Here is a 12,422-nt window from a genome sequence, read left to right as displayed (position 1 = left end):
CCGAGAGAGTCTTGGGTGGAGGCTAGTCCAGAATTGCCTGAATCTTCTCTTGGTGAACTTGTACCCCCCCGACTGCTAATGACGTGACCCAAGTACAAGACCTCGATCATTCCAAACTCACATTTGGACCTTTTAGCATATAATGATTGCGATTTCATAATCCCCAGTACTTCATCCAAATGTCCCAGATGTTCCTCCCAGGTCTTGCTGTAGATGAGTATGTCATCGAAGAATACTAGTAGGAACTTACGCAGTTGCTTGTTGAAGATGTGGTTCATGCAGGACTGAAAAGTGGCTGGAGCATTGGTTAATCCAAATGGCATGACCAAGAACTCATAGTGTTTGTAATGGCAACGAAAGGCTGTCTTTTCCACATCTTGCTCCCTCATACGGATCTAATGGTAGCCGGAGCGGAGATCAATTTTGGAGAAATAGACTGCGCCATATAGTTCGTCCAGCAGCTCATCGATCCTGGGAATGGGGTATCTATTCTTGATAGTCTTCTTGTTGAGTGCACGGTAGTCAACACACATTCTGAGAGTTCCGACCTTCTTCTTCACTAGTACCACCGAGGACGCAAAGGGGCTAGAGCTGGGCCGGATCCATCCTTTATCGAGGAGTTCCTGGATCATTTTCTCTATCTCTTCTTTGAACTTCTTCTGGTGGCGATAGGGTGTGGTGATAACGGGTTTTGCTCCTTCCTCCAACTCGATGGTGTGCTCAAACCCTTGGTGTGGGGGTATACCAGGTGGAATATCAGCGAAGACCAAACTATGCTTATCCAAAACCGCTTGAAGTTCCTCATCCTGGTAGTAAGTCGGTTGCCCTTCCACAGGTTTTGTCGAGATCAAGCAATGTGCTGCCCAGACTACTTCATCATGTCTAAAGATGGCTTCCATTCGTTTGGCGGAAATCTCCCTCGGGTTGTCATTCGACATTCCTCTAAGAACCACCTTCCTGCCATCCACCTCGAATGAGAACTCTATCTTTTTGAAGCTCTGCGTGTACTGGTCGAGGGTCTCCATCCATTGAATGCCCAATATGAAATTTGTGTCATCCAGATCTACTACAAAGAAATTGTTTGTCATCGTGTAATTTCCCATGGTGATGCGTAGTTGCGGAACCAGGTGAGTGCATGATAGGAGATTGCCTCCTGCCACCCTGACATCGAACCCTTCATGCTCCTTTGTACAGAAACTCCTTCGGGTGACGAGTGATGAGTTTATGAAGTTGAGCGAGGCCCCATTGTCGAGCATAAGGAGGACTCGTTGCACCTTGCACCTTGCACCTTAAACACATTACCACGTACCCTAAACACATTGCACCTTGGGGTACTCGCCAGTGTGGCAATGACGCCTCCCCTCCGTACCAATATGGAAATTCTCTCCACCAGGTTGGTTTCTTTGGCATATTCTTCCCTTGGTGGTTCACTTTCCTCATGCTCCTCTTCTCCATCGGACATCACCTCAATATAACGAATCTTCCCTTTGTCCAAACATTGGTGTCCTGGCTCCCATGGCTCCCTACAGGTGAAACAAAGCTTCTTCCTTTTGAGTTCGTGTTTTGTGGCTTCATCGAGCGATGACTTCTTCAGAAAGGGTTTATTATCCTTCTCCTTCAGAACGAAGGGTGGTTTGGTATGTGCAAAATTTCAGGAAGAGGAAGATGTTGCCATGTTACGGTCCTTTTTGATTGCTTCTATGAGCGTGCTTGGGTTGAACCCTTTCACCCAACCTTTCAGTGGTTCCATCAATCCGTCCATGAACAAGATTGCCAATCTCCGCTTTGAGATGTCTGTTACCAACACGGATAGCCTCTGGAACTCTGTGATGTAATTGTCCACAGGTCTCGACTATTTTAGTTGCACCAACTCCTTGAAATTGAGTTCTAGATCCCTCCCATCAAATCGGTCTATGAGCCTCTCCGTGAAGTCGGCATAGGAAGTTATCTGGTCATGGCCGAGAGTGACCATTCCATGATGCCACCATTCGTGAGCGACTCCTTCCAGGTGAAGTGTTGCAAACTTGATAGCTTCATCTTTAGGCATCGGGTTGAGTTGGTATTAGGTATCTGCTTTTTGTATCCAAGCTCGTGTCGAGGTTGCTCCGGTCCCATCAAAGGATGACAGGTTGATCTTATGTCATTGTTATAGTGTCCATAATAGCCCCAACTTCTGCCGCCTAAGTATTTCATCCGGAGCTAAGCATAATCTTTGAAGGATATGTCCCACTCGAGATTTGCATCCCTCCAATCTTGGTTCAACTGTGCTTGCATCTCCTGAAAGGTGGGTTCTTCCCCGTGCAACGCTTCTAATTTATGGGGAAAAGTCGGCATCAGTGGCCGTGAATGTGAGCGCTGGAAGTTTGACCTTCCAGTGACCGGATTATCGCCCTGCCCATTCTGTTCTCCATTTGTTTTTCCCAAGGCCAATTGTCGTAAGGTTTCCTCCATGATTTGTTGTCGTTGTTCCCCTCTGGTTATGGTGTCGTTGAGCTGAGCTTGGCTTCTGGTTAGCTCCCTTAATAGTGCCATGACTTCTCTTGCAGGATCCTGTGGTTCCCCCATTCTGTCGGCAGAATGGTACCTCCTTCTAGTGTACACTTGCATCCACTACACGACAGGCTGGCAAGATCACCAGCTCTGATACCATTGTAATGTTCCCGGACCATACTGGCGAGGGTGGCAAGGTCGTATGGTGGTGTCTAGAGCAGGGTCGTACGGTGGTGTGAGGCAAGGCTGTACAGGTGTCAAGCAGAGGCTATACAGTGGTGTCAGGCAGGGCCGTACGGGTGTCATGCAGGGTCGTATGGTGGTGTGAGGCAAGGTCGTACAAGTGTCAAGCAGAGGCTGTACGGTGGTGTCAGGCAGGGCCGTACAAGTGTCAAGTAGGGTCGTATGGTGGTGTGAGGCAGGGCCGTACAGTGGTGTCAAGAAGAGGGGCCGTACGATGGTGTCAAGATAGGTCGTACGGTGGTGTCAAGGAAGCAGGCTGTACAGTGGTGAGAAGAGAGTGTGACCGTACGGTGAAGAGGGTGTATGGTGAACTTCAACTTGTGTGCGGTGAAGGGGTTGGTCTTCCGAAGCATATCAAGTAATGAACTCTGAATGTTAGAAATCCTTGGACTTAGTTGACATGCATGTATACCAGATTATCAGATATGCAACTAGAAGTAATATTTGATTCAACAATGATGTGGTTCTAGATTTGCCAGATCCGGAACAAGTACACCAAGCAGAATAGGGTGAGGGATGAATCTCACCGAAATTGCGGATACCAAGTAGGGAGGATCTTCCACCTCTGAAATGGCTGACAACCGAACTCCAACTGGAATTCGCACAAACAAAGAGAAATACCAAATTCGCATACCAACACAAATGACAGACTCGGCCATAAATATGGGCTCCAAGAAATTTCCCGAAGGGTTACAAACAGGCCGACACGACCAAACTAAGACTTGACTAATCTAATTAAATAAAGGGCCCGAAAGATTTGTTATTAAATTTGGGGCCCTACAATAAAGTATTATAATTTTATTATTTAATTATATCGGGGACATCACACTCCTTGATTCCGTGTAGACTTGTTTGACCCATTCAATTTGTGTGGCAATATTAAATTGATTGAGTGGACTGCACATGGTGTCCAAAAAATGTGACCATATGTAGCCTCCATTATAGACCCAACTGCCCTTCAATTTTTAGCATTGTCCGTTATGACTTGGACAACATTTTCAGACCTCACCATGTCAATAGATTCTATGAGGATATTGATAATGAAACTTGCATCTTTTACTTGGCCCTCACAATCCACTGCCTTCAAAAACATGGCCCCTTTAGGGGACACTATTGTAACATTGATTAATGGTCTATTTATGCAATCTTTCCATCCATTAGAAATGATGGACACACCTGTTTCAGACCATGTATCCTTGATCACTCTCAATGATGTCTCTATTGAAGCTTTGTCCTTCGCCAATAAGGTGGTTCACACCTTTTCATACCTGTGACCTAAGTCAACAGGTTCGAATTCGAATTCGACAACAATAAAATTTAGATGAAGTTTGACAAGGGTAAAATTTTTTAAAAAAAATTTGACATTAAATCCGCTTATATAAATTTAAATTTTCAAATATATGAAATAAATTCTTTAAAATTATCAAAATAACTTAAATTTTTAAATAGATTTGAAATACTATTATAAAAGAAAATAAATTTGAAATACTATTATAAAAGAAAATAAATTTGAAATACTATTATAAAATAAAATAACTTTGAAATGAAATGATCAAATTTATTATTAATTAAAATTAAATAATATTAAATTAAATCTAATAAAATTAATATAAATATTTTACAATGTAAATTAAAATTACTAAAAATAAAACTATATTATGAATTTATAATACATTATAATAAATTTAAATAACTCCTCTTCATATTTTGTAATTTATAATACATGATCTTTATATATTACTAAATTAAAAATACATTATCATAATTTTGATACATTATCTTTATACATTATCATTATATTTAGTATGTATGATGAATATTGATAAACTCCGATAAACTCCTCTTTGAAAGGCACTTTTCACAGTGGATTGATGACATCAGAGCTATTTTCATCAAATAGATGGTTTTTATTCGTGCATGGCACCTTTCAGGTCCGTGGGGGCGAAACCCTGATTCTAGCACAGCGTAAGGAGAATATGCTTATTCATTTCTGCCCGAGATTCGTGCCTGTTCCTTTTGAACGTGAATGTGTATCAGACGACAGAATATATTTCAATTTAAAAAGCCCTATTTTTGCACCGTACGAATTTCGGGCCGAATTCAAACAAATTTTTAATATTGTATTGAAATTCACCAAATTTTGAATATCATGTATGAAATTCCGCGAATGTGGTGACTTAGCCCATGACAAACAAAATTAGGTGTATTGCAAAGGGTATTCACCATCTCCCGCCAATAAGATGATTTAACAATATTGAAAGGAAGCTTGTTGCCATAAATGCAACAAGAAATGCTCTAATCCGCAATCTCTTTGATTTCATTTTTAAAGGTTTTGTCCAATGGGCCCTTTTTTCATGAAACTAAAACATTCTCTTGTTGAAAAGATGGTATCATTGCCATGAAAGGATGTGGGCTAGTTGGTTGTGTCAAGCCACTAGGAGGCTTTTTCGAGCTTTTTTGGCAAGAGGATGTGGAATACTCTTTGATTTGTTACTTCTCATATCGACATCCTCTTGTTTTTTAATATAAGACATTAGTAGATCATTTGGTAGCCCTTTTTAGTTTTTTTATTTGGTCCACAACAAGATTTTATTCTTTGTCAAGGGATGATGCATAAGTGAGACTTGAAAATATGAGCTCGTATACTTTATGTTGCAATAGTTACACCACCAATGAAAACTCCCATCAGGAGACATTTGTTTAGTCGTTGTATATCGTGAAAGTGGCAACGCTGCATCAACTCTAAAATTATTTTCTTCATTTTGGCCTCAGGCAATTGAATTAGAACTTCCAATTCCATTCATTATGTATGAACCTAAATTGGAAAACAATAATAAATTTTTTTTTGGCATTATAACCCCTTACTATGCATAAAATGTTCAAAAAGTATCCAAAACTTACTAAATTTTTTTAAAAAAGCTTGAAAAAAATGGAAGATTTACTCACCTTGATGGATAAATCTTCCTTACCCACTGATTCCTATGCTCTTGGTGTTTGTGAAATGAGTGGCAAATAACAATTAGGGGTATGTTAGGGCAAAATAATGCATTGGGGGGCATTTAAAAATATTAAATATTTTATTATTGTCAAAAATACCTTTTTGGGCAGGTTTTTGGGGCGTGGGTACCCTTGGGTATACCTGGGTATGTCCCGGCTTTGCCCAATGTACTGCTTAAGTGCCTGGGTAGTACCCTATGCGAACCCAGGGCCGCACGTGAACTAAACCCAGACTGGACACGAATCTGTCCCAATCTGCAAGGAGCCTGGGAGGTACCCTAGGCAAACTTGGGGCCGCACCTAGACCGAACCCGCACCTGGACCCGCATACATCTCAATCTGCAAGGATAAAGTAATATGCAGGCAATAATCCAATTGATGTTGGAAGCAAATTTAAATATTGCTTCATAAAAGATGCTGGCTTAAATTTATCTGACATATGCATGCAGGTACACACACATCTATGCCTGCATGCCTGTACACAAGCATACACACATGCGCATACACCTACAAATCAATATTAATCATGTACTCTGATTAAAAGCTTTGTTGTTTATTTCAGGCAGTTTTACATATTCTTTCAGTAGACTGGATGTTTAGTAAGTTATTAACAGCTTTATAAGATACCAATAAGCAACTAAATAATTAAAAGAAAATTAAGCTAGCCAATTTCTTTTTTGGTTGTAATCTTTGGGATATGGGGTTTATGTAGCCACAATCAATTATGGCAAAAATACAAGGCTCTTTTGCTTAAGTGACTGGAACTTAAATTCATTTTCTATCTGCTTTTATATGCAGTGAATTATTTGAGTATTGAATCTTTCATACACACAAGCTGTTTATCATTTTATTTTGTTAAGAATATAATGTGAGAATAGATGTTGGTTTGGCATCTGAAAGTTCATGATTGTAGGAGTATTTTTACATCCTGTTCTAGTTAACCTGATAGCGAATTGTAAAAAACCTCAAATTATATGAATATTTAGTCAAGCATGTTAATGTATAGATAGCTTCGGTAAGATAAATGATTGAATGAGAGATAAATGAAGTCTCTCATTCAATCATTTATCATATCGATTATTCAATTGATAAACATTCCCTTTATATTAATCATAGTATCCAAATTTGTTAATCTATTCATATTCACCGATTGACGAATCGAGTTCATTCTTGCAAATAAGACTTAACGATTTAAACTAATGTTTAGATTAGTCTATGTTCACACCGATTATATCGGATGTTAAGGATACACCGCTTGGCATACACCGATTATATCGGGTGTGAAAGATAATGCTAATATTAGCATGCGCCACCAATAATTATATCGGGTGTTAATATAAACCATGCTCCACCGATAATTATATCGGGTGGTAAGATAACTATGCACCACCGATAATTATCGGGTGTTTCAATATATGCACCGGTTGGTAAACAATATGCCATGCATTATTATCGTGAGGGGGCACGATCAAGTGATGTCTTGATCGGCCATGTCTTTGGACATGGCCAGTCAAGGCATCGCTTGACCGTACCCAGCCCACTACATATACCAAATGAAATGTGTGAGAATGGACATTGAAATTAATAAATGCTCCTCCTCTCCTGCCACATAAAAGAAGACAATCAGATTTATACAACAATTCAGTGATAGATAAAATAAATATTAAATTAGAATATAAACTTGCATATTGAATGTAAATTGAACATCATTTACAAAGCAAATCATCATATCTTTTAATATTGGTATTCTGGAGAGTTTAGATAAGATTAGTAAAAGATGATAATGTATTACTTCAATTAACTGTTACTGCATTCACTTTGTTAAGTTAGTTCAAATGTGAATTGTGTCATTGTAAAAGATACAAGAATGTCTGCACATTACTAACTCATATGAGCTTTGTTCTGTTTGACAGGCACAGCGACACTGTGAATACCGAGAGAGAATTATTAAATACTATCAGGTTAATGCTGTGTAATGTTTTAAATTTTAGTTGCTGAAATGTTTCATTTGGTTTTACTGTGATGGCATTCTTTTATTTGTAAAAAAGGCTCAGTTGTTATTGAATGTAAAAATTTGGTCTATGCACCTGTAAATTGATATACAAGTCAGATATGGGTATGCGGGAAGCTATTGACTAACAATTGCACCATATAGAGCAATGGCTATGCAAATAGGGATTTATAAGTTAATTTTTACAAGTGTTTTATCGGCCTTATAAAAATCATCTTCAACTTATGTTGACATTTTGTTAGATATGTATTTCTATGAGCTCCAAACAGTAAAACCAATGAATATGGCCTTGGCTTGGTATGGTGCCTAGTAATAAGGCATTTTATTATCACAATGTTCTACTGTTAAATCTCATAGAGAGTTTTTCAAATTATAATAATTATGTATCTTTGTGTAAATATTCATAAGGACTTAGATGAGCCTTTTTGATGTATATTTTGTGTTTTCTAAGTCTTAATGGATGTCAAATTTAGATTAATATTATGGAGTATTTTGATTTTGAACAACTTGCATGATTGGACATATTAATATAGAATAAATGGTTGAAGCTTGAGATCATAGTTGAAAAACTTGGACTCGAAAAAAACTCGGCAAAAAAAGGTTCTTAAATTTCATTAAAAATGCATTTTTTTTGCAAAATGAGTCAATAAATGAGTACATAAAAGAAACAAGCCGAGTCTAGTTATATTTGATTGATTTAAATGCAAATTGGGTACAAAATGGCATCCTCATGTGGAATGTTGATGGCTGATAGTCTGAAACAAAATGAAAATAACAATTTTTTTTTTATAAAAGTAGAAGTAAATACTACATCAAAACATTTTACGTCTTCCTCTTTCTAGTTCCAGTGAAAACTAGGGGAGAGGTAGAACTAGAGGGTCTAGTCCTAGGAGTCTGCTGTGGCTCCTCCACCTCGCCAAAAGGAGGTTGAGGTTAGCAACCCTTGCGGGGTTTGAGGGTGAGAGAGAGAGGTAGAGACATAGGTCTAGATCTTGGGGGAGAGAGGAGAGAGTGAGAGAGTGGTAGAGAGAGGGGATAGAGGAAGAGCGATAGGGAGAGAGATAGGTCTAGAATTTAGGGAGATAAAGTGAGTGGGATAGAGAAAGCGAGAGAATGCTAATAGGAGCTTGTTGATTACTGAAATTTGACTGAGTCTTAAAATTTATAAGATCTTTTTAAACCTAGAATTCACATTATAACTCCAAGAGATCTGAAACCACTCTCAAACATCCTGCCAATATATACATCAAGTATAACTTAAAGAAATGTGATACTTAAATGTTATATTTCATGTATATATTATGTAATATCCCCACTTTGAAATAGAATTTAATAATAAATGATAATAATATCCCCACTTTGAAATAGAATTTAATAATAAATGATAATAATATCCCCACTTTGAAATAGAATTTAATAATAAATTATAATAATATCCCCACTTTGAAATAGAATTTAATAATAAATGATAATAATAAAATTAAAATATAAAATGATATAATTAAATATGATTAATTAAAAATTAATTAAGTTAATGAAAAGTCAAAAGACATGAAAGGAAAAGTTGTGACTCCCTCAACAATGATAAATAAAAGGGAGAAGAAAACCTCATTTGAGGGGGGGATAATTTGGTAATGAGAAGTGCATATCTGATTTAAATAATAAGTGCAGATTTGATTATGAAAGGTTGTGTCCCTTTCAAATGGTAGAAATGATGAAGAGTTGCACTCTTTCAAAGGGTGATAATGGTGGAAGGGTGTGTCTCCTGCCAAAGGGCATACATGATGAAGAGGTGTGACCTCTCCCTCAAATTGAGAGATATAAAGGGAAGGAATCAAAAGCATCTAGTGAAATCACCATTGATAAGATCAGATCAGAATTGTTATCAAGTTACAGGAAGTAACATTTGTGTTCTTTGTGGTATGCCTCCCAATCTGTAGGCGACATCTACAGTGCGAACTCCAACCGCAAGCTACAATCCACGTACAGGTAAGAGGGGTTAAGAAGTCTTAAGGTATATATCTTAAGGTATATATGTGTGTGGACATGTGTGCCACACACACACATATATATTAATGCATTTTTATGAATACATATATCTCTAATGATTAGCTATATGAATGTAGCAATAAAGATAGGAATCTATGTAGAATATAAAGATTAAAGAATATGTAAATGAAGACGTAAATTATGGAATGGAAAACAGTAATGAATTATAAAATGTAATATTAATGTGATTATATGATGGAGGCTATAGGGAAGAAATTCCCTTAGCCTAATGGAGGGATTATGATAATCCCTAGTAGGCAGTATATACTGAATATCTATATGCATATATATGGCTTGGTTGACTAAGTTCATCCAAGAAGAGACGGATCTGGCCGGTCCCCTGGGATGGACTTGGATGATGAGATGCATCATCCAAGGCAAGGAATTGACATATGGTCTTCCTTGGATGGCTTGGGTGTAAGAAATTACACCCAAGACAGGAATCGAATTAACCTTCGATTTCCTGGATGGCTTGGGTGTAAGAGTTACATCCAAGACAGGAATCGAATTAACCTTCGATTTCTTGGATGGCTTGGGTGTAAGAAGTTACATCCAATACAGGAATCGAATTAACATCCAAGACAGGAATCAAATTAACCTTCGATTTCCTGGATGGCTTGGGTGTAAGAAGTTACATCCAAGACAGGAATCGAATTAACTTTCGATTTCCTGGATGGCTTGGGTGTAAGAAGTTACATCCAAGACAGGAATCGAATTAACCTTCGATTTCCTGGATGGCTTGGGTGTAAGAAATTACATCCAAGATAGGAATCGAACTCACCTTCGATTTCCTGGATGGCTTGGAACCAAGATGGGTTCCAAGAAGGCGAGCTTCACAGCTGCCTAAGGACATATCTTCGTATGGCATTCGTATCCTTTTTATTTTAAAGAATTGAAAGTAGTGTTAATTAAGTAATTGAACTTTAATTGCAAATTAGATTAGTTATGTATATATATTTTTGTTGTGTTCTAACAATCTGTTTTGCAGGACAATGATCTCTAACTAGTAGGGACATTACATATTCTGATAAAGAGAATGAGATTGACTTGAAGAAAAAATAAATTTTAGATAATTTTTTGATGGTGTGGGCCCTATTTTTATGCAATCGATTTTTTGTTAGAGACTTGCAGAGCTTTTGGGAAAAACTTGCCAAAAACTCAAATGTGAGTTTTTGGCGTAATTACTCATTGAGCAGAAAAACTTGCGAGTTTTTGAAGACTTGGCGAGTATTTCATCAATGGTTGAGATGATATGTAATTTCAAGACTGATATATTAGTTCTCTAATAGCCAATACTGTGAAAAAACTAATTTTGACTGAAGGTACATGGATTCACTGTGTACCCATAGGTACATCATGAATGCTATATTGACATTGTGAGACTTGATCCTCGTTTGCCAAATCTATGTCATTTCTTTGTTATCAATTTTGAAATGCACAGCACTGTAAAACCCAATGTGAGGAATTTTGGTATTACCAAAACAAGCAATAAAATAATAGCCTAAACAAAATGAAAACACCACAAACACCTAGAAATAGAAAAGGCCTTAGTATGGAAGGCTTGCTTAAATATTGCTTTGGAAATAGTAGATGCTGTAATGCCCCTTTTCAAAATTTTAAGGAAGTCTGATTTTTTTATGATTCCTAACTATGCAATAATTGAACAATTGTGAAATACTGAACAGCAATAATTAAATATCAATATTTATCATTGAAACACCATGCATATCAAATGTATTATTATTGCAGCAGTCACTGATATTACATCGGAGATCCCTTTGAATATAATTGTGAAATGCTGAATAGCAATAATTAAATATCAATATCTATCATAACCCCATGCATATCAAATGTATTATTATTGCAGCAGTCACTGATATTACATCGGAGATCCCTTCGAATATTATTCAAACTATTCAAAATAAATAGCAGAAATCAAACTCATGAAATATGCTGTGATAGGGGATTGCTGAGAGGGTATGACTTGTCTCTGGTACGGCCTATACAGCAGAACTGTATGGCTGCAATTTGGCAGATGAGGCTATATGGTAGATGCAATAAATGACCTGCAAACTGCTGTGATGGCTGTGTACTGCAGAAAAGTATGTGGCAGGGTATGTTAAATGGTATGATGGCCTCCACAGTTGCATGCTGCCCAATGTACAGTGTGCTGACTGCTGTATAGCAGCAAACATAATAAAATCACAGAACAGTGCTGAAACACACCAAGTGGGAATCAATCTACAAACTTATCAGCATGGATGCTGCACCTAGGTGAAACCATCTCAAGGAACAAGAGGGTTTTTATCCTCTGATCCTATGTAGAAACCAAAAGGGTCTCCGTCCTCCAAATTTTCACTCCAAAGGTTTTCCTCAAGTGCAATAGTTGAACATGGATGCTCAAGCTATGAGGAAAAGGAATTTGATTTCATGTCATGTCCTGCCCAAAATTAGGGCTTTATAAATACAAATCGCAGCATTAATACTAAACCTAGGGCACAAAACAAGGGCAAAACTGGGCAGAAAAGAAATTAGGGCCGACTGAATAAAAAAATAATAATAAATGCATCAAATATATATGAGGGCTGACTTAAATAAATTGAGGGCTGACCCAAGGATAAAGCCATGGATT

The 12,422-nt window shown here is 37.6% G+C and overlaps 1 protein-coding gene across 3 annotated transcripts in view; it reads left to right on the top strand.

Annotated features, from left to right (window-relative positions):
- Window positions 1-12,422, top strand: part of LOC131051018 (2-oxoglutarate and iron-dependent oxygenase domain-containing protein CP2) — a 147,925-nt gene that overhangs the window by 16,173 nt on the left and 119,330 nt on the right. For all 3 annotated transcript variants that reach the window (XM_057985359.2, XM_057985360.2, XM_057985361.2), the window contains exon 3: window positions 7,644-7,691. In XM_057985359.2, the coding sequence (XP_057841342.2) occupies window positions 7,644-7,691 (48 nt within the window). The remainder of the gene's footprint in view (window positions 1-7,643; window positions 7,692-12,422) is intronic.

Source organism: Cryptomeria japonica, chromosome 6, assembly GCF_030272615.1.
Source record: "Cryptomeria japonica chromosome 6, Sugi_1.0, whole genome shotgun sequence".
In the NCBI taxonomy this organism is placed as follows: domain Eukaryota; kingdom Viridiplantae; phylum Streptophyta; class Pinopsida; order Cupressales; family Cupressaceae; genus Cryptomeria; species Cryptomeria japonica.
This window is presented reverse-complemented; position numbering and strand designations above follow the sequence as displayed.